The sequence below is a fragment of the Anomaloglossus baeobatrachus genome, chromosome 5 (assembly GCF_048569485.1).
Source record: "Anomaloglossus baeobatrachus isolate aAnoBae1 chromosome 5, aAnoBae1.hap1, whole genome shotgun sequence".
Lineage (NCBI taxonomy): Eukaryota > Metazoa > Chordata > Amphibia > Anura > Aromobatidae > Anomaloglossus > Anomaloglossus baeobatrachus.
In genome coordinates, this window is record NC_134357.1 from 505,753,124 (window position 1) to 505,775,295 (window position 22,172).

Sequence of the window (22,172 nt, forward strand, 5' to 3'; positions counted from 1 at the left end):
GCTTGATGGTGTCGTAGCCCTGATCTGCCTCAGCAGGCAAGTCCCCAAGGATATCCAGGGCCTTACCCCTTAAACGGGGGGTCAGGTATTTGGCCCACTGGTCCTTGTCCAGATGGTGCTGCAAGCAAGTCCGTTCAAAAGCAGTCAAGAAAGAGTCCAAGTCTCCATCCTTCTCCAGCACTGGGAAGTCCTCAACACGGACCTTTGGAAGTTTGGTGTCTCGAAGGTCACATGTGGCTGATGAGGGCCGGAGCTGAGCTAGCTGCAGCTGGTAGTCACGGTCTGCCTGTCGCTCTCGCTCTTCACGCGCTGCCTGCCGCTCTCGCTCCGCAGCCTCACGCTCTGCGTGCCGCTCCGCAGCCTCAGCGTCACGCGCTGCCTGCCGCTCTGCCCTGCGCTCTGCCAGGAGTTCCTTGTAGCCCTTCTGGTCTCCAGCCTGGAGAAGGGCCATAGCCATTTGAAGAAGGCTATCCGAGCCTCCCAGGCTCGGTGGAATGGCACGTGGTGATCTGCGGCACGCTGCGGAGCCTGGTGATTCACTGTCCCTTTCAGAGCGGAGGGCTGGCATCTGACTCGTTGAGGAACCTTGGGTGAGCTCCTCCTCATCTTGTCCAGCAGTGCCAGGTTGCGCAATGTCCTCGGCAGAACGGTTTTCTGGCGTCGAGCTCCTGGAGGACTCGTGGGCAACCTCCTCATTGCTGTCCACAGCACCGTCCTCCCTCTCTTCGGCTCCTGCCTTAGCATTGGCCAGTTGCATAGCTCTGCTCCTGGTGCCATCAGCCATTCTTGCAGACTTTTGGTCACTGACACAGAACTGACACCTGATGCCTCCACACACCTTACAGTATCTGCACTCTGACACTCTAGTGTTGAGCTAGTCTGAAGACCCCAGCAGCCACAGCTGCTGCAGGCAGTCTTTAGTGTCTGGGAGTATGGGTCTCACACTCACACACACTATTATCTCGATCCCACTGCTGCCACCAATATGTCACAAACCACCGGGGGGGTCACTCAGAAATCCCCCGCGCTGGCTACCAGTACGTCACAATCGGGGGGTAACAAGTGGGGGTCACCCCTCCTTTATACCTCCCGACCGACAGACAGAGCACGTGACGCGCTCTCTAGCGCCCCTCTTATAGTCAGGCCAATTATGGAATTGCCCGACAATAAGCAAGGAGGCCGCTATACTACTTATGCCGATTATTGAAGGGTCCCCGGTGAGAGTAAGGTATATATTCCCCCGACCTCCGCGGGCGGAATATATAAAATCTCCCCGAATCTCACTGGCCTCCCCACAATAATCCTTGGCACAATTCGCTGCCACCAACCGATTTACGGTAACTATTAGCCGAACACACAGACGTGGGATTCAAGATCGAGATAACAGAACAGCCCAAGATTAATTATATAATTTAATCAGCCTAAAGCACACTAGAAACTACAATATATACAATAGGGAATCTACAGAATATACATATGTCAGAGTACAGTTACAATCAAAGCATGGGTTACAAACAGGCATACACAATTCCAGCAGTTACCTTGTTGCGTCTGGCCACAGGGGGGCGCTGTACCCAGGTTTCTAGGATCCTTCCCACAGATGTTTCCTACACGTGCCCCCAGCGAAAAGAACGCTGGAAAATGGCCGAAGTAGGGTTATCAACCTGGGCAAATCCAGGTCCCCTCCTACCTTAGTGACCTCAGAGGGAGCACTGCTCCACCCCTGGCTTGAGTTATGGACAATCCACAACATGGAATATGGGCCATAACTTTGCCTGGGAGCGTCGTAGGCGGACGCCAATGCTCTCATTGTGACAGTTATGAATTTAGCTACAGAACGAGGGGACTCATGACCTGTCTGCCAGTTCCCCATTGGCTGATATCACGCCTGGGGCATTTCCCAATGTCCTGCTCCCATAAAAAGGGTGTGCCGGCATCGTCCGCATGCGGAGACACCATTTTTATGGTTGCCATATTTATCGGAAATATGGCTTGCGAGATATGAACCATTTTTTACTGGAGTCGTTCTGTCTGGCTATTTCCATAGCCTTGCTAACTAGCTAGCAGCCCCCACTACAGGGTCACGGCAGGGAGTCATCCTGTGTCCATTGTCCCCAAGCCACCTAATTTCCATATCACAGGACATGGCCATGGAGGTGTAAGTGGAACACTGAGAACAAGAAGGGAGGGGGCACTGCCAGGGAGTGATGAGCGATTATGACTGGAGTCATAATTCATCTTCATATCCCGGGATTTGCCTCACACCCTCAGTGATCATTCTCCTAGGAGACAACAGCATGTCGTCCACAAGGAGCAAGGGCGCTAAGGCAAAGGGTTTTTTTGCAACCTGTACCTCTTGTGGGGCTATGTTACCTGCGGGTTCCACCTACCCTCACTGTGAGCAATGCTCGACCCGTGTTTCACTTGCTCAGCCGGAGCCTCGGTCACTAGTGGGCCCCTCGGCTCAGGCAGACCCTCCTGCTTCCACTGTCCAGGCGGCAGGGCCAGAGTTTGCAGTTTTTGCTGAGAAACTCTGAGTCACTTTCACAGTCCATGGCTCAGTCTATGGACAAATGGTCTGCCAAGCTACTAGAAGCTTTGCAGTCCAGACCGGTCCTTACACAGGCCCCGGGCACTGTTGGATCATCGCCCCCAGGGCCCTTTCGGTCTGCGCCGCAGCGTGCTCCCGGGGTGGCCCCTAGGTCTCACGTGGAGGACTCCTGCACGGACCACAGTCCCAGACCGGCTAAGCGGGCTCGCTGGGAATCTTCCCCGACTTCCTCACGCTGCTCGGGGGCTCAGCTTGAGGACTCTCTGGAGGACGAGGCGGACGTCGCAGCTCAGGGCTCTGACCCTGACGTTGCCCTCAATCTTGATACACCTGAGGGGGACGCCTTAGTAAATGATCTTATATCGTCCATCAACCAGGTGCTAGATCTTTCTCCCCCACCTCCACCTATAGAGGAGTCGGCTTCACAGCAGGAGAAACACCAGTTTAGGTTTCCCAAACGTACACGGAGTGCGTTTTTTGATCACTCTAACTTCAGAGATGCTGTCCAGAAGCACAGAGCATTTCCGGACAAGCGCTTTACTAAGCGCTTAATGACACACGTTACCCCTTCCCCTCTGACGTAGTTGAGGGTTGGGCTCAATGTCCAAAGGTGGATCCTCCAGTCTCTAGACTGGCGGCTAGATCTGTGCTATCAGTTGCAGATGGCTCATCGCTCAAGGATGCCACTGACAGGCAGATAGAGCTCCTGGTGAAATCCATCTATGAAGCCACAGGCGCGTCTTTTGCCCCGGCCTTTGCAGCCGTGTGGGCACTCCAAGCTATCACAGCTTGTCTGTCTGAGATTAATACGGTCAAACGTACCTCTGCTCCGCAGGTTGCGTCTTTGACTTCTCAGGCGTCGGCCTTTTCGTCCTACGCCATGAACGCCGTTCTGGACTCTGCTAGCCGTACAGAGTGGCATCCGCTAATTCTGTGGCAGTCCGCAGAGCCATGTGGCTACGCGAAGGGCGTTCTGAAGACAGAAGGAGTGGTGATTCCCGTTCCCCCTCAGGAACATGGTCACGGCTTCTACTCCAACTTGTTCGTGGTGCCAAAGAAAGACGGATCATTCCGTCCCGTTCTGGACCTCAAACTGCTCAACAGGCATGTGAGCACCAGAAGGTTTCGGATGGAATCTCTCCGCTCGGTCATCGCTTCGATGTCACAAGGAGACTTCCTAGCATCAATCGACATCAAGGATGCTTATCTCCATGTGCCGATCGCACCCGAACATCAACGCTTCCTGCGTTTCGCCATCGGGGACGAACACCTTCAGTTCGTGGCACTGCCTTTCGGCCTGGCGACAGCCCCACGGGTCTTCACCAAAGTCATGGCATCCGTTGTGGCGGTCCTACACTCTCAGGGCCACTCGGTGATCCCTTACTTAGATGATCTCCTAGTCAGGGCACCCTCCCGGGTGGCGTGTCAACACAGCCTGACCGTCGCTCTGGCGACTATCCAGCAGTTCAGGTGGCTCATCGACTTCCCAAAGTCCAAGTTGACACCGACCCAATCACTGACTTACCTCGGGATGGAGTTTCATACACAGTCAGCGGTAGTCAAGCTACCGCTGGACAAACAGCTTTCGCTGCAGACAGGGGTGCAATCTCTTCTCCGGGGTCAGTCACACCCCTTGAGGCGCCTCATGCACTTCCTGGGGAAGATGGAAACCTCTCTTCAGTGGTGGCTTCTTCCCACTTCTCTATCGCAGGGAAAATCCTTCCTGCCCCCATCCTGGGCTGTGGTCATGACGGACGCGAGCCTGTCAGGGTGGGGAGCGGTTTTTCTCCACCACAGGGCTCAGGGGACCTGGACTCCGATAGAGTCTTCCCTTCAGATCGATGCTCTGGAGATAAGGGCAGTGTATCTAGCCCTATTGGCGTTCCATCGGTGGCTGGAGGGCAGGCAGATCCGCATACAGTCGGACAACGCCACGGCGGTCGCGTACTTCAACCACCAGGGCGGCACGCGCAGCCGTCAAGCCTTCCAGGAAGTCCGGCGGATTCTGCTGTGGGCGGAAGCCACAGCCTCCACCATCTCCGCAGTTCACATCCCGGGCGTAGAAAACTGGGAAGCAGATTTTCTCAGTCGTCAGGGCATGGATGCGGGGGAATGGTCTCTTCACCCAGACGTGTTTCAAGAGATCTGTCGCCGCTGGGGAACGCCGGACGTCGATCTCATGGCGTCACGGCACAACAACAAGGTCCCGGCCTTCATGGCACGGTCTCAAGATCACAGAGCTCTGGCGGCGGACGCGTTAGTTCAGGATTGGTCGCAGTTTCGACTCCCTTATGTGTTTCCTCCTCTGGCGATGTTGCCCAGAGTGTTACGCAAGATCAGACCATTCTCGTCGCTCCAGATTGGCCGAGGCGGTCGTGGTACCCGGATCTGTGGCATCTCACGGTGGGTCAGCCGTGGGCGCTTCCAGACCGTACAGACCTGCTGTCACAAGGGCCGTTTTTCCATCTGAATTCTGCAGCCCTCAACCTGACTGTGTGGCCATTGAGTCCTGGCTCCTAGCGTCGGCGGGGTTATCTCAGGATGTCATTGCCACTATGAGACAGGCCAGGAAACCAACGTCCGCCAAGATCTATTACAGGTCGTGGCGGATCTTCTTGTCCTGGTGCTCTGATAAGGGTTTTACTCCCTGGCCTTTTGCCTTACCCATTTTTCTTTCATTCCTTCAATCCGGAATGGACAAGGGTTTGTCACTCGGCTCTCTCAAGGGACAAGTATCGGCGCTCTCAGTATTTTTTCAAAAGCGCCTGGCAAGGCTTCCGCAGGTCCGCACGTTCCTGCAGGGAGTTTGCCACATAGTCCCACCCTACAAGCGCCCGCTGGAACCCTGGGACCTTTACAGGGTGCTAATGGCTCTTCAAGAACCACCTTTCGAGCCGCTGAGGGATGTCTCTTTATCACGTCTTTCGCAGAAGGTGGCATTTCCTGTGGCAATTACCTCACTCCGAAGAGTGTCGGAGCTTTCAGCGCTGTCATGCAAAGCCCCCTTCCTGGTTTTTCACCAGGATAAGGTGGTTCTGCGTCCTGTCCCGGAATTTCTACCTAAGGTGGTATCTCCTTTTCATCTCAATCAGGATATCTCCTTACCGTGATTTTGCCCTCATCCAGTTCACCAATGTGAAAAGGATTTGCATTCATTAGATCTAGTGAGAGCACTCCGGCTCTACGTGTCTCGCACGGCGCCCCTGCGCCGTCCAGATGCGCTCTTTGTCCTGGTCGCTGGCCAGCGTAAGGGTTCGCAGGCTTCCAAGTCAACTTTGGCTCGGTGGATCAAGGAACCGATTCTTGAAGCCTACCGTTCTTCGGGGCTTCCTCTTCCTTCGGGGCTGAAAGCCCATTCTACCAGAGCCGTGGGTGCGTCCTGGGCATTGCGACACCGGGCTACGGCTCAGCAGGTGTGTCAGGCAGCTACCTGGTCTAGTCTGCACACCTTCACAAAACACTATCAAGTGCATACCTATGCTTCGGCAGATGCCAGTCTAGGTAGGCGAGTCCTTCAGGCGGCGATTGCCCACCTGTAGGAAGAGGCCGTTTTCGGCTCTCTTTTATTGAGGTATTCTTTTACCCACCCAGGGACTGCTTTTGGACGTCCCAATTGTCTGGGTCTCCCAATGGAGTGACAAAGAAGAAGGGAATTTTGTTTACTTACCGTAAATTCCTTTTCTTCTAGCTCCTATTGGGAGACCCAGCACCCGCCCCTATACCCTTCGGGCTGGTTGTTCTTGTGTACACATGTTGTTCATGTGGAATTGTTCTTTTGGTTCGTGGTTTTCAGTTCTCCGAACATCCTTCGGATTGAATTTACCCCAGACCAATTTATAAGTTTCCTCCTTCCTGCTTTTGCACCAAAACTGAGGAGCCCGTGATCCACGGGAGGGTGTATAGGCAGAGGGGAGGGGTTACACTTTTTAAAGTGTAATACTTTGTGTGGCCTCCGGAGGCAGAAGCTATACACCCCAATTGTCTGGGTCTCCCAATAGGAGCTAGAAGAAAAGGAATTTACGGTAAGTAAACAAAATTCCCTTCTTTCCCTCTTAGGGCTTAGTTTGTGCATTGACTGCTCTTAATGCTCCTTCTGCCCTCTTCTCCGTTCCCTACCCCTTAAGGTGGCTACTGCTTGCACTGTCCTGGGGCGGGAGTAGTGTCCTTGGGCTTTCTCTGTCTCTCTCTGTCTCTGTGTCTCTCTCTCTCTCTCTCTCTCTGTGTCTCTCTCTCTCTCTGTGTCTCTGTGTCTCTCTCTCTCTCTCTGTGTCTCTCTGTCTCTCTCTCTGTCTCTCCTCTGTCTCTCTCTCTGTCTCTTTCTCTCTGTCTGTCTCTGTCTGTCTCTCTCTCTGTCTCTCTCTCTGTCTCTCTCTGTCTCTCTCTGTCTCTCTCTGTCTCTCTCTGTGTGTCTCTGTGACGCCCTGGACTAGCCAGGTAGTCACAGGTAGACCCCCGCACAGCACCTGTCCCCCAAAAAGGTGTCATCAGCCAACCTTTAAACCCTAGTCACCCAACTCAGTGCTTGATGGACACACCAGGGGGCGGAGCCAGGCAGCTGGCCTTGCCCACCGAGGAGTTCAGAGAGCCTGAGGTGGGAAAACGTCAAGTTCAGACAGATGAGTTTTGGAGGTGAAGGAGAGTGGAGGCAGACCTGTGCCCAGGTCTGCAACAGTCTGACAGGTGCCGGGGTTGGAGCCCTGGTACCTTGGCTAGGAGGCATACGGTGGACTTAGCCTGCAGGAGCCGGGAAGACAGCTCGGTGGAACCGTGGTGGACCGGGACAGGGTAGTGGCCCGCCGGTACCGACCCAGGGAGCCGACTCGGAAACCGGAGCACCAAGGGGACCCTGAAACAAGGTTCAGAATCCACTGGACTGAGTTAATTAACTGATTGCGGTCTGGACTATAGGTCCTTTCCCACCCAAGTCCCGACTGAAGACAACAGCCCACCGAGGGGGATAGAAAGCCACCGCACAGGCAGAGAGATCCCACGGGCAAGCGTCTGCGGGCAAAGGGCTCTCCCGACATCCACAAAGCCGGGGAGCGGACTCCTGACGCTGAAGCGCAGGCAGCCCAAATACACAACACGGTGCAGGAGAAAGGCCAAGGCCACCGAACCGGGTGGGGGACCAGACGCAGCCGGCTGCGGGCACTGACCACCATCAACTTGGTTTACCAGAGACTTGTGTGTGTGAATAACCGTGAGTACAACAGTGCCATCCGGACGCGCACCGCCCAGCTCTCCCCAATGGGTCCCGTGGGCCACCATCCCTACCCACGGAGGGGTTAACCGCTTGCTGCACAACCATCTCCCCCGGGTGCCCAGTAACCGCAGCGGTGGTGTCCACCTTCACCACAACCCGTGGGTGGCGTCACAAACTCAAACACGGCTCCGGCCGTACACCTACCTACCACCCCCCTAAAAGCGCCAGCACCCTTTCAGAGAGAAGTGACCCCGGGTCCGGAGACGCTCGAGCCGCCCACCAACGAGCCTGGATCCGAGCAGCTCGGCTGCAGCCGAGTGCGGGGTGGTACATATCTCTCTGTGTCTCTTTGTCTCTCTCTCTCTGTGTGTGTCTGTCTCTCTGTGCCTCTCTGTGTCTCTCTCTCTGTCTCTCTCTCTCTCTCTGTGTGTCTCTGTCTCTGTGTCTCTCTCTCTCTGTGTCTCTGTCTCTATCCTCATACGACCATTGTCCCTTTCCCGCATGTAGCATGGGACTTTCATGTTGGAGTAATTCTCTGCCCTAATTCTGTCCCCTATCCTCCAGTCCCTGCGGAGGACTCGTTCTTTCCTTGTATTCAGGAGGGCTCTTCTCTGTATCTCCAGTTCCAGATTCCGGGGGATCACGTGTGGCCTCGTTGTCTCCACGGTCCACGATTGGGCTTTCAGCATTCAGAGCGTCTGTTACTAGATGGTTCTGGGTGCCTCTTGGGGAGGCCTCTGTGGCCAATGGTACATTGGTGCATCATGGTATTACGGGACGCTCTACCGGTTCTGTCGCCCTCCTGGGCTGCCCTTGCAGATATGCTTCGGCTCACATGCGTGGGACTTGGTCTCTTGACTGCCTTGTTTTACGTTCTACCGGCTGGCTGTTCTGCCACGTCTCCTATGTTCAGTGGCAGGGTTCTGCAGGCTCTAGTCCCTCCCTAAAGGTATTTTCTTTTGAATCTCTCTGGTGGCGCTGTCATGGCGACGAGAAAAATCTAGATTACCTACCGGTAATTGTTTTTTCCAGAGCCACGACAGCGCCACTGCTTCCCACCCCTTTTTGCCTTGTGCTCTCGGTTTTTGCCCTTCACAATAGTGGGTGTGACCGTGGGGTTTGGATTAACCTTGCCTTTTCTAGTACTCCTCTCTATGCTCTTTAACCTAACTGATGCATGGGAGAGGTGCCGCCCTTTTATTTGAGTGGGTTTCCTGTCCAGAATGAGGGGTGGACCTATCTCTCTGGTGGCGCTGTCGTGGCTCTGGAAAAAAAATTACCAGTAAGTAATCTAGATTTTCAACAGGACAATGACCCCAAACACGCCTCCAGGCTGTGTAAGGGTTATTTGACTAAAAAGGAGAGTGATGGGGTGCTACGCCAGATGACCTAGCCTCCAAAGTCACCAGACCTGAACCCAATCGAGTTGGTTTGGGGTGACCTGGACCGCAGAGTGAAGACAAAAGGGCCAACAAGTGCTAAGCATCTCTGGGAACTCCTTCAAGACCGTTGGAAGACCATTTCCGGTGACTACCTCTTGAAGCTCAGCAAGAGAATGCTAAGAGTGTGCAAAGCAGTAATCAAAGCAAAAGGTGGTTACTTTGAAGAACCTACAATATAAGACATATTTTTAGTTGTTTCACACTTTTTTGTTAAGTATCTCATTCCATATGTGTTAATTCATAGTTTTGATGCCTGTGTGTGTGTGTGTGTGTGTGTATAATATTGAATAAAGAATGAAACGGGGGTTCCCATGCTGGTACTAACCTGACTTCAAACTTAGCTGGCAGCACCTAACAATGTGAACAAGTGCGTATCTGTAGATGATGCAAATATATGTAAATAAAAATGGTGCTGCCAGTTAATTTTGAAGTCAGGTTAGTACCAGCATGGGATTCCGGCAAGTAAACCCCTGTTTCATTCTTTATTCATTATACATTATAATAGTGATGCTCTGTTGCTGGATTTGCACTCTAGCCCCTGCCAGTTCATTAGCCCCTTTTTGTCCACCTGCCGATCTTGTGTAGGTTTTTAAGAAGCCCAGAAAAGATGCAGTGTAGAGTAGGACCCAGCAAATGAGGGTACCGTGAAGTGGTGCTGGGCTAGTATTACAATGGCCATTCTAATATTCTAAATACCTCCAAAAAATAGTTTATTTAGGTGTATTTTTGTGGTTTTTACAGTGTGCGACTGTTATTTTTTATATATATATATATATATATATATATATATATACAGTGGAGCCTCGCTTAACGAGTAACCCAGTTAACGAGAATTTTGCTTAACAAGCAATGCTTTTTGTAAATTTGTAACTTGGTTTACGAGAAAGCTTTGCTGTACGAGCAAAATACTCACCGCACACACTTCCGGTTCCGTACATCCACCGCGCTCTAACACACTCTTGTAGTCCACACAAACATACACAAGCACGCACAAAACACACACAAACAAACACACACATACAGTATTATGCTCACCTTACCTTCAGTTCCATCACCGGCCTCATGGTACATCGCGACGAGGGAGGAATCCTCGCGGTGAACTACACGATCCAGGAGGCCGGCGATGGAACGGAAGGTAAGATGAGCATAATATGTGTACCTTCCGTTCCATCGCTGGCCTCCTGGATCCTGTAGTTCACCAGTATAGGCTGTGCATCAGCAACAATAGCGACGAAGCAGGAACTTCCTCTGTCACCGCTACTCAAAGGCAGCACGCTGACCAATCAGAGGCAAGCGGCTCCTGCCTTTGACGTCAGCGCTCTGGGTGCGGAAGTTCCTCCCTCATCGTGATGCATAATAACCTAATACACAGCCCGTACTAGCGAACAGCAAGTCCCAGGAGACCGGTGATGAAACGGAAGGTGAGGTGAGCATAATATGTTTGTGTATGTTTGTGTGTGTTTGTGCATGTGTAGAATGACACAAAAGGGGACCAGGATGGGACATTTAACAAGTTGTGGAACAAATTGTCTGCATTGCAATGATTTCCTATGGGAAATCTTGCTTTGCTGAATGAGTAACTTGGTTAACAAGCACAGTCCCAGAACGGATTGTTCTCGTTAACCAAGGTTCCACTGTGCGTGTGTGTTTTGTATTGTATGTATGTATGTATGTATGTGTGTGTGTGTGTATGTATGTATGTATGTATGTGTGTGTGTGTATGTATGTATGTATGTATATATATGTATATGTATATATATGTATATATATATATATATATATATATATATATATATATATATATATATATATAATATATACACATAATATAATCTTTAATGACAAAAAGTCATTCTTTATTTTGAATATTTTTTTCCATTTTAGTATTGTGCCCATCCTTGTAGTATTGTCCATACTTGTGCCCTGTAGTATTTTACCCATCCTTGTAGTATTGTGACCATCCTTGTAACATTGTCTGTCCTTGTGCCTTGTAGTACTATGCCCATCCTTGTAGTGTTGTGTCCATTCTCATGCCCATCCTTGTAGTATTGTGCCCATCCTTGTGTCCTTGTAGTATTGTGCCTATCCTTGTAGTATTGTGCCCAGTAGTATTGTGCCAATCCTTGTAGCATTGTGCCTTTCCTTGTTTTCTGCCCAGTACCCATCCTTGTAGTACTGTGCTAATCCTTTTAGTATTGTGCAAATTTTTGAAGTATTCTGCCCAGTAGTATTGTGCCCATCCTTGTAGTATTGTGCCCATCCTTGTAGTATTGTGCCCATTCTTGTAGTATTGTGCCCATCTTTGTGCCCTCATCTTCGTCCCCTATTATGCCGCTCTTCACAGACTCTAAAAAAAAATAATAAAAATCTTCTCCCCTTTCCTTAGTTCCCTCAGGGCTGCGTGCTGATCAGTGTTTGCAGCGTTTTGGAGGCAGCATGTTTCAGCTGCGTCCAGAGCACTGGGTTGTACAGTACAAGCAGGGGGGGATGGGATTTCTAGAAATCCCATCCACTATGCGTGTGCAGCCCGCAGCAAACACTGACCTGCAGTGCGGCTTTCAGAGTCGCAAGTGTCCTCTGTACACGATCAGCTGCGGTCTCCTGTATTGTCCTGCAGAGGAGACTCGCAACCCTGCAGTCAGGACCCGCCGTGTCCAGGACACTGGGTCCTGATCGTGGGCACATACCTGCTGTTTGTGGCCTGCAGACTACATGACGATCGCAGCTCTATTTCGGGAGCCGGCGCCAGCAGGTACAGTTGAATAATTTGCGGTGCCGCGCAAAGGCGCTCTGAGCACTATACCAATGGCCAATCAGATGCAAGGAGGTGACATCATACAGCGACATCACCTCCTTTGCATCTGATTGGCCGCGTCTTCCATTGGTGTAGTGCAGACAGCTGCTCTGCGCGGCACCGCAAATGATTCAACTGTACTGTGCCTGCCAGCTCCCGGCATAGAACTGTGATTATCGCAGGGTCTGCGGGCCGCAAAAAGCAGCTTCAGGGGCCGCATCTTTGAGACCTCTGGTCTAAGTGGTCTGTAAGAGCCAGAACTCTTAATGGTTGGTAGGGGGATCAAATACTTTTCTCTGCAAAATGCAAATAAATGTATAAAATTTATACAATGTGATTTCCTGGATTTAATTTTTGATAATCTATCTCTCACAGTTAAAATACCAACCATTAAAATTATAGCCTGTTGATGTCTTTGTCAGTGGGCAAATTTACAAAATCAGCAAGGGATCAAATATTTATTTCCCTCACTGTATATAGACAAAATGCACAGCTCAAAAGGTAGAGTCTGTCCCCTATATGTACAAATAAATGAAAGCAAAACCAATTAAATGAGCCAGAACATTCCATCTGCCATAGGTGGAGAGCCATTTATGAATAAGCGCCAACAACAGGCTGTAAGCTACAAAAGAACCGGGGCTAGGCAACTATATTTATACAGCACACCACTGTAAATAATTTTTCAGATCCCCTTGTGCTCCAATATTTAGCCAATGTGTCTATTCGCTTGCATGACATATATAAGAATATGAAGTACTTGTTCTCCTTTCTTGTATCCATTGCTTAGTTTACAATAAAAGATATACAAATCCTTACTTTATCTCCGAAGCCATGGCTTATGTGTACACGAGCAATTGGTTCCAATGTGCTTTGCTACGTACTATAATGCTTATACCAGTCAGAGGATGTATGAACTCGAATTACTTAATAAACTCATTTAGGGGAAAAGGAAAGAAAATATGTAGTAATAACCACAGAAAACACACTATATAAAACATTTAAAAATACCAAAAAATATAATGGTCAAGACCCCCTGTAAACCACAATAGGGCAAACTAGCATAATGTCCAGCAAATTAGAATGCTACAGAAAAATTGTTCATATAAAATGTAACATTACAGAATCCAAAGGGTGAAAGACCCCCACCATACAAGAGGAAAGTAGCGGAAATACATAAGTTACGGATGTCTGAAAAACAAATCAAAAGTGTTGGATATGTGAGAAATCAGGAGGGTATCACTCAGGTAAAAATGCATAAATAAAATGGGAGAACTATCCACTAGGTAATATCATATCTGAGTCCACTCAATTGGAAAGATATCAAACACAAGGGTAGAATAAACATATATTAATAAATAACCAATAAATATGAAACCGATATAAATTGCATGGGAAGCCAAAGGAGGTCTGGAGTACACCTAGGATCCTGGTCCAGATATAGAAACAGTGGGGAAGGAAAGCAAACAAGTTACTTATATATGAGGAATCCAAATGAGAAGAATCAAAATCCAAAACATGTGGTGAATATGGCTGTGAGACACTCACACATTTACATTGTTACATCATGTATCACCCTTCTTATTACATTTGTCTTATTGATTTTAGTACTGCACCCTTCTTTACACATATATTCCTTCATGCTTGTGTCTGTCAGAGAATGTATTAGATGGAATCACCTAAAAAACCCAAAAACAAATAAACAGTATGAAGGGCTGCTCACACTATAAACGATCATTCCCTCTTTTGTATATTATGAAATAAATAGTAATGTTATTCTAATACAATGTCATTGAAAAATAATAAAAATCATTTTTATTCTTGGCAGATAACTGTACCAGGATCTCTGAGGGATGTCATTTTTTTCCTGCATCAAAGACAAATATAAAAAACAAAAGTCACGAAAGGGCTGTTCAAAATAAAATAGCTTACAAAGAGGGAAAAATATTTTCATGTTCAGAATGTGGAAAATGTTTTAATCAGAAAGCAAATCTTGGTAGGCATCTGAGAATTCACACAGGGGGGAAAACATTTTCATGTCCAGAATGTGGTAAATGTTATAGCAAGAAATTCATGCTTGTAGCCCATCAGAGAGTTCACACAGGCGCAATGCCATTTTTATGCTCCAAATGTGGGAAACTGTTTAAAAAACAATCAGCTTTAATTAGCCATCAGAGAATTCACACAGAGAAGAAGCTGTTTTCATGTTCAGAATGTGGGAAATGTTTTACATACAAATGCTATCTTGTTACTCATCAAAGAACTCATACAGGAGAGAAGCCATATTCATGTTCAGAATGTGGAAAACATTATAGTAAGAAATTTGATCTTGTTACACATCTGAGAAGTCACACAGGGGATAAGCCATTTTCTTGTTCAGAATGTGAGAAATGTTATTATGTTAAATCCGAACTTACTAAACATCTGAGAAGTCACACAGGGGAGAAGCCATTTTCTTGCTCAGAATGTGGGAAATGTTTTCACAAAAAATCAATTCTTGTTAAACATCAGAAAATTCACACAGGGAAGAAGCCATTTTCTTGTTCAGAATGTGGGAAATGTTTTACAGACAAATGTTATCTTGTTACTCATCAGAGAACTCACACAGGAGAGAAGCCATATTCATGTTCAGAATGTGGAAAACATTATAGTAAGAAATTTGATCTTGTTACACATCTGAGAACTCACACAGGGGAGATGCCATTTTCTTGCCCAGAATGTGGCAAATGTTTTACAGAGAGATACATTATGGTAAGACATCAGAAAAGTCACTCCAGCATCGAAACATTTTCATGCCCTGAATGTGGAAAATCGTATAAACAAAAATCAACTTTAATTGCTCATCAAAAAATTCACACAGAACAAAATCCATATTCATAATGTGGGAGATGTTTTACATTAAAACATCACCTTGTTAAACATCAAAGAACTCACACAGGAGAGAAGCCATATTAATGTTCAGCATGTGGGAAATGTTTTGCAGTAAAAGCTCACCTTGATAAACATCAAAGAACTCACTCAGGGGAGAAAGCATTTTCATGTTTCAAATGTGGAAAATGTTTTACAGAGAAATACAGTCTTGATAGACATCACTTAAATCACACACAGCATTAACCATTTGTATGTTCAGAATGTGGGAAATCTTGCAGTACTAAATTAAGACTTGTTACACATCAGAGAAGTCACACAGGGGAAAAGCCATTTTCATGACGATATGCAGAAAATGTTTTAATAGGAATCAAATCTTACACATCTGAAAACTCGCACAGGAAAGTAGCCAATTTATTTTTTTTTATTATTTTATTGACAAAATGTCTCAAAGAAAAGGAAAACTTTTTTTTAGAGCATAATGATTATTAAAAAATGTAAACAAACTGTCAAACCATTGACAGTTTGTTATTGAAAATTTGTATCTAAATAATACACATACTGTATATGAGCAATGTACATAATATTTTACATTTAAATTACAACTGCATCTTAAAAGGTTTGTCTAGTAAAGTTTTTACTATCTTATTTGAAATTGACAATGGAGAGATGCTGCTATACATGATCAGGACAGATGCTAAGGTAATCATATAATGCCCTGTTTGTGTCAATTACTATTGTGACAATTTGATGTTACCAGCAGGGCTGAGGAGTCAGTCTTGGAGTTGGAGTTAGTGTCCATTTCGGTAGAGTCAGAGTCAGTATAAAATGGACCGACTCTGACTCCTAAAATATACAGTGTGTCCACCCATATCCTGTCCACCACCATTAACTTGAGAACGGCGGCAGCTAAAGGCATAGAAGTGGTCTAGGTATAGTAAAGTAGCAAAGTTCAACACGAATCGACACCTTGCATACAGAAAAGCTATGATATGAAACCTATGACCCACCCAAAACATTGATTGCTGGTCATGCATATGACGCTCGTTTAACTTTGATGCTCAAAGTGGCCACAGTCAGCTGCAATGCACATCTGGACTCTGGACAGCCTATTGTATCTTGCTGCACGTTGTGCAATATGGTAAGTGACACGTTTGCACAAGCATCTGTAATACGTCGTCGTAGGTCCTGCAATGTTGGTGGAGGGTCGCATACACCTGCTGTTTGATGTGACCTCACAGAAAGAAGTCCAATGGGGTAAGGTCAGGTGAGCGTGGAGGCCACTCCACGCAGCCACCATACCCAATGACTTGAAGGAAAGTCTCCATGAGGTATCGCTTCACGTCTGCAGCCTTGTGAGTTTTACATGTTCTAATCATAGCATTTCTGTCTGCAAGGTATCGATTCATATTGAATTGATGGTGCCCTACAACTTTGTAAATCACTTTTTTTCTTCTATCTCGTTCCGTTTTCGAGATACAAATGCTAACTCTGTTGTTTTCCACCAGGTGGTTTTATAGGTGGTTTCATTGCGTAGCGCATGGATACTTTACTATACCTAGACACTACTTCTATGCCTATAGCTGCAGCCGTTCTCAAGTTAATGGCGGTGGACAGGATATGGGTGGACACACTGTATAATAAATTGAGTTCATGTGCTGAACATGTTTTCAAAGGAATTTAGGAAAGTTATGAAATGTGCTATAAATTACTTTTCTATCCTGATCAAAGGATCTAGGCTTTTAGTTGAGATGAATATGTGCTGCTCTTTATGTACATGATAAGTAGTGAAGCTCCTCTACAGATAATTGTAAAAACACACTAGGAAGGATGGAATGCCTCATTCATCTCAGAACTGCTAGAACAGGTTCTTCCTATTGTAACTAACAATGCTTCACACATGATAAGTACAATGAAACTTATGAATGAGAATAATAGAGGTAAACAGCAGCTGCAGCTAGAAGAAAACTTCAGATTCACTATATTTGAGATGGAGCCACCAGTCCTGTTCCTGTAACTGAGGAACAAATATATTATTACAGAACAGTAAAATGACCCTTTAGAATTAGATGATCTTGGTGAAGCTGCTTCATATGTCTGTCCTATTTATCACATGCGCTGTGTTGTGCACACGCTGTAGCCGTCAATAAGAGATAGTTTGCAATGGCGACATGCTGGAAGTCTGATTGGCAAAGTGAGGAAATTGGTTATTGCTGCCAGAACCTCTAAAATTGTTTCCATCTTGAAGAGACATGCTGGAAAAGGGGCAATTGTTTATCAAGCCACTCACTGGGGCAGGACTTATTTAATGATTCAGCAATTGCTTGAGCCGAAACCCTTTCTTGTAGATATGGTCAACCCTCAGATAATACTAAATGAAGGTCATTGGACAGAGGTGGCTGAATTGAAGAAATTGCTTCATCACCCATTTACAGTTACCAAAAAGTTAGGTCAGAATTTAACTCCCAAGATTTTCATATAGGTGTGGTAGAACTTTCTGTTTTGCCTGTCCCAAAGAGGAGGTTTAATTGCAGATGGCATTGCTGCTTCAATGAAACAGAGAGAGACACTTCTATTAGAAAATAGCATTCTTCTGGCAGCTGTGAATGTGAACCTAAGTCTTTGTATATTGCTGGATGATGAACAGCTCACGAAAGGAAAAGAAGTTAGCTTTTGGAAGGAACAGCAACAGGACGGCCAGGAGCAAGAGGAATTGTGTCATCCAATCCAACTGCTGCCATATCGTCAGCCTCATCAGATGAGGAGTTTATTTTTGAAAAGTATTTGAATGACATGGAGCAGGCAAAGCTTTGCAGAAGGGAAAAATATTCCACTCCCATAGCAAATAGATTAACCATATTAGTAACATTTTTCAGTTTCTCTTATAGAAGCAGAAGAGTCTAATGGTTCATCACTACAGACTATGCATGAGACAATTCATTTTTATCCTGAGATTGTTAGAGATGTTGCCCATGTGGTCACCACTTTGCCACCAACCCAAGTATAGTGTAGAGAGGTTGTTCTCTAGCCTTAAAATAATTAGGTCAGATCTGAGAATCTGATTGAGGCCATAATATTTTTCAGAACAAATTAATAACTTCACAAATGCTATTCCATACATTGTTGTTGAATACATTTGTTTCCCCACTTACTGCATAGTGTTTTGTATATTTACAATTTATTAAAGTTTTTTTTGTGTTCTAAACATGTATTCCAATAAATATATTTTGTTATGTTCTTGATTATTGTATCATAATAATGATCAAAAGGCTGATGTTACTATTTTACTAAAGTAAATTTATCACAAACATGAGTCATGTATGAGGGAGTAAGAGTCAGGGAAATTGAGGAGTCGGAGGTTTGGCTTACTCCACAGCCCTGGTGACCAGAAGTGTTGAAAGAAATTATGGGGTCCCAAATCAGAAGTCTGAATTGGAAACTCCTTCAAACTACTCACACAATGATTTAGTGTGGTCATGAAAAGTATAATTCACAACCTTTAAAGAGAGAAAAGAGAGAAATGTATTTTACACAAAAGTAGTGATGCTCCTTCAGTGTCCAACAAATTATCATATACCTCCCATGGCTTGCATACTGTGTGACACCCTGTAGGTGGCCCTCCACATGGTATGATGCCTCCAAAGTCAATTCACGCTAAACATTTTACCCCTACTATAACCTTCAATATGATATTCCCACTGTGATTTTCCTTATATAATATTAAACAGTGTTTACTGATAAGTAGGGAATATGCATAAGTAATAAATTAAGAAAATTCTTTTATTCCAAAAGTGCAAAATTTATTAATAATAAAATGCTGTACACAGCCAAAAACCTGAAGTGATCTCTTCACAACCGTAACAAGCGGGATAACCTCAAGGTCTGTTCCTGAATATCAGGGGCAGACCAAGGAATCCTAAATATAACCTATGGCAGATAATTTACATCACATAGTAATGGTTTGATACAAACAAAATCACCAAGCTCAATTAAAGCCAATACTCAGCAGTATTCCTATAGATCAGACCTGGGCAAGGGGCGGCCCGCGGGCCACATCCGGCCCGCCTACTCTCTGTGACCGGCCCGCCTGGCTCAGGGCGTCCTTGCTGGCCGGTCAGTGATGAGGGCAATCTGACCTGTTGTCCGGAGCTCCAGTCAGATTGCCCTCATCACACGATGCGTGCCGGGCAGGGAACAGAGGACAGATCCTGCAGCGCCGCACAGTGTAGGCAGCCGAACGCAGGAATCTGTCCTCTGTTCCCTGCCCGGCAACTTTCTCTGTGACACACACGACCTGATGTCGTCAGTACGGCGCGCGTGTGTGTCATTTGAAAAGTTCCCGCCCGGCAGGAGAAGAAGCTGCAGAAGCCGGGGCCCATACGGAGAGAAGCAGCGGCGGGGCCCCTACAAAAACAGCACCGGCGGGGGCCCTACAAGTGAAGAAGCATCTCGGCGGGGGCCCGTACGGAGGTACCTGAGGAGGGAGAGGTGAGTAATAACCTGAGGGAACAATGGGGGGAGGGGGGGTAACTGGTGAGTAATATTTGGGTGTAGTGATGTAGTATATGGGAATGTAGTTTTACAGGTGTAGTATATAGGGGTCTAGTGATGTATATGGGGGTGTACTGATTTATATTACAGGTGCAGTATATAGTAGTGTAGTGATGTATATTACAGGTGCAGTATATAGAAGTGTAGTGATGTATATTACAGGTGTAGTATATAGGAGTGTAGTGATGTATATTACAGGTGTAGTATATGAGTGTAGTGATGTATTTTACAGGTGTAGTATATAGGAGAGTAGTGATGTATATTACAGGTGTAGTATATAGGAGAGTAGTGCTGTATATTACAGGTGTAGTTTATAGGAGTGTAATGATGTATATTACAGGTGTAGTATATAGGAGTGTAGTGATGTATATTACAGGTGTAGTATATAGGAGTGTAGTGATGTATTTTACAGGTGCAGTATATAGGAGTGTAATGATGTATATTACAGGTGTAGTATATAGGAGAGTAGTGATGTATATTACAGGTGTAGTATATAGGAGTGTAATGATGTATATTACATGTGCAGTATATAGGAGAGTAGTGATGTATATTACAGGTGTAGTATATAGGAGTGTAGTGATGTATATTACAGGTGAAGTATATAGGAGTGTAGTGATGTATATTACAGGTGCAGTATATAGGAGTGTAGTGATGTATATTACAGGTGTAGTATATAGGAGAGTAGTGCTGTATATTACAGGTGTAGTTTATAGGAGTGTAATGATGTATATTACAGGTGTAGTATATAGGAGTGTAGTGATGTATATTACAGGTGTAGTATATAGGAGTGTAGTGATGTATTTTACAGGTGCAGTATATAGGAGTGTAATGATGTATATTACAGGTGTAGTATATAGGACAGTAGTGATGTATATTACAGGTGCAGTATATAGGAGTGTAGTGATGTATATTACAGGTGCAGTATATAGGAGTGTAGTGATGTATATTACAGGTGCAGTATATAGGAGTGTAGTGATGTATATTACAGGTGCAGTATATAGGAGTGTAGTGATTGTATATTACAGGTGCAGTATATAGGAGTGTAGTGATTGTATATTACAGGTGCAGTATATAGGAGTGTAGTGATGTATATTACAGGTGCAGTATATAGGAGTGTAGTGATGTATATTACAGGTGCAGTATATAGGAGTGACCCCCGCTCATTCATCGATTATTCACCGCACTCAGGACCTGGAAGCCGGAGCATCGCGGTGGCAGTGCTGGGCACAGCACCGCTGAGGACATCACCGCAGGGACAGGTGAGCATTCTGGAAGCACAGTGACCTCCAGGAGGTCATCGGAGTTTCCAATGAACTGTGATGACCCCCCTGCGACCCCCACGCTACAGCTTCACGGGTTCATCAGAGTTCATTGGGAACTGTGACGAGTCCCCGAGGTGCTCCGGCTTTCAGGTTCTCAACACACACACACACCTGTATACTCACCCAGCGATGCGGTCCCCAGCGCTGTCCCTGCTTCCAGCTGCTCACTGCAGTGAATATTCAGTGAGTATAATTACCGGCGATAAGGAGCGGGAGGCAGCAGACCAGAGACAGCAGAGCCAGAGACAGCAGCGCTGGAGAGGGAGGTAACTATAGAAAATCTTTTTTATTAAAAAGACCCGTGTTTTCTCTGGTATTTGTCAAACTGATGTCACACAAATCACATCAGTGTGCGATCCGTGTGACACCCGTGCTGCTGGAGAAAAAAATAGACATGTCTGCGTGTGTGTGTGCAGGGCCACGAGGGGTCACACAGTCCGTAACTTACTGTTTGTTTATGAAGGGATAGTAGACATACTGTATACAGTATTGGGTAAAACTGAGTTAATTATATTAGTCCGGCCCTCTAAAACCATCCGAATTTCGCATGCGGCCCCATGGGAAAATTATTTGCCCACCACTGCTATATATAGTATATGATCAATTGACCATCCCACTTCAGTGGATAGGTAAAAGTTGCTGTTGGCAATGATGCGGCAGTCCTTTTGTGCATAAATACACCGTTATATAAAGAGATGGTACTCCTGGTGATTTCGCCTTTTGTTTGCCTCAATGCGTTTCCCCATAAACATGGTTCCTCAGGAGGCTATGAATATAAATACAGTCCATCAGAGATCACACCAATACAAAACCAAAGATACAAAACACACGAGTAGATACTTGCCCATAATGAAGATGTAATGAGGTTAAACTCAGAGATGCAGTTCCATGGAAAGCCAAATCCAAGATATTCCTGCCAGAGGTACAGTCAATGCAGTGAGGATTCCACCTCCAGCAGTCAGGAAGGCTGCAAGGAAATGCATGTCCGTATGGGGTTTAAATACCTCCTCCTACCACACCTGTGTCACTTTAAATGCAAAGTAATGCTCAAGTCATGAGGTGTAATACCATCCCTCACCACTGCACGATTTGCTTAACGTTCAACCATTCGAGTTACCGTTTGATAACTGTTCGATCACCAAAAGCGTAGCTAGTTACTAGCTGGCTTTTCACTGTAATACTGTCAGTCACTGTTAATAATGATATTATCAAAATTTATTGTATAGTGTGCGGGGGGGACGGGGTTTAGATCAGTGCTGCTGAGTGCTGTAAGAACTCAGCACTTAGTTTTTCCCTAACCGCGCGTACAGTGTGGCGGGCCAGGCTGTCCGCCAATCACAGACACACACATAGCAAAGTGGATTTTTGCCAGACAAGCAAGGGCATGTTTCATTTGCTGTGCATGTCACATGTCCTTGCCCTATAAGACCCGGTCATTTTCCCC

The 22,172-nt window shown here is 46.3% G+C and overlaps 1 protein-coding gene across 1 annotated transcript in view; it reads left to right on the plus strand.

The window, feature by feature from the left end:
- The window catches only part of LOC142310431 (uncharacterized), a 50,101-nt gene extending 32,094 nt beyond the window's left edge, over positions 1 to 18,007 (plus strand). Inside the window, exon 4 of the mRNA XM_075347960.1 lies at positions 13,816 to 18,007. Coding sequence (XP_075204075.1) covers positions 13,816 to 14,867 — 1,052 coding nt within the window. The 3' untranslated portion in view covers positions 14,868 to 18,007. The remainder of the gene's footprint in view (positions 1 to 13,815) is intronic.
- Positions 18,008 to 22,172: the final 4,165 nt, after the last annotated feature.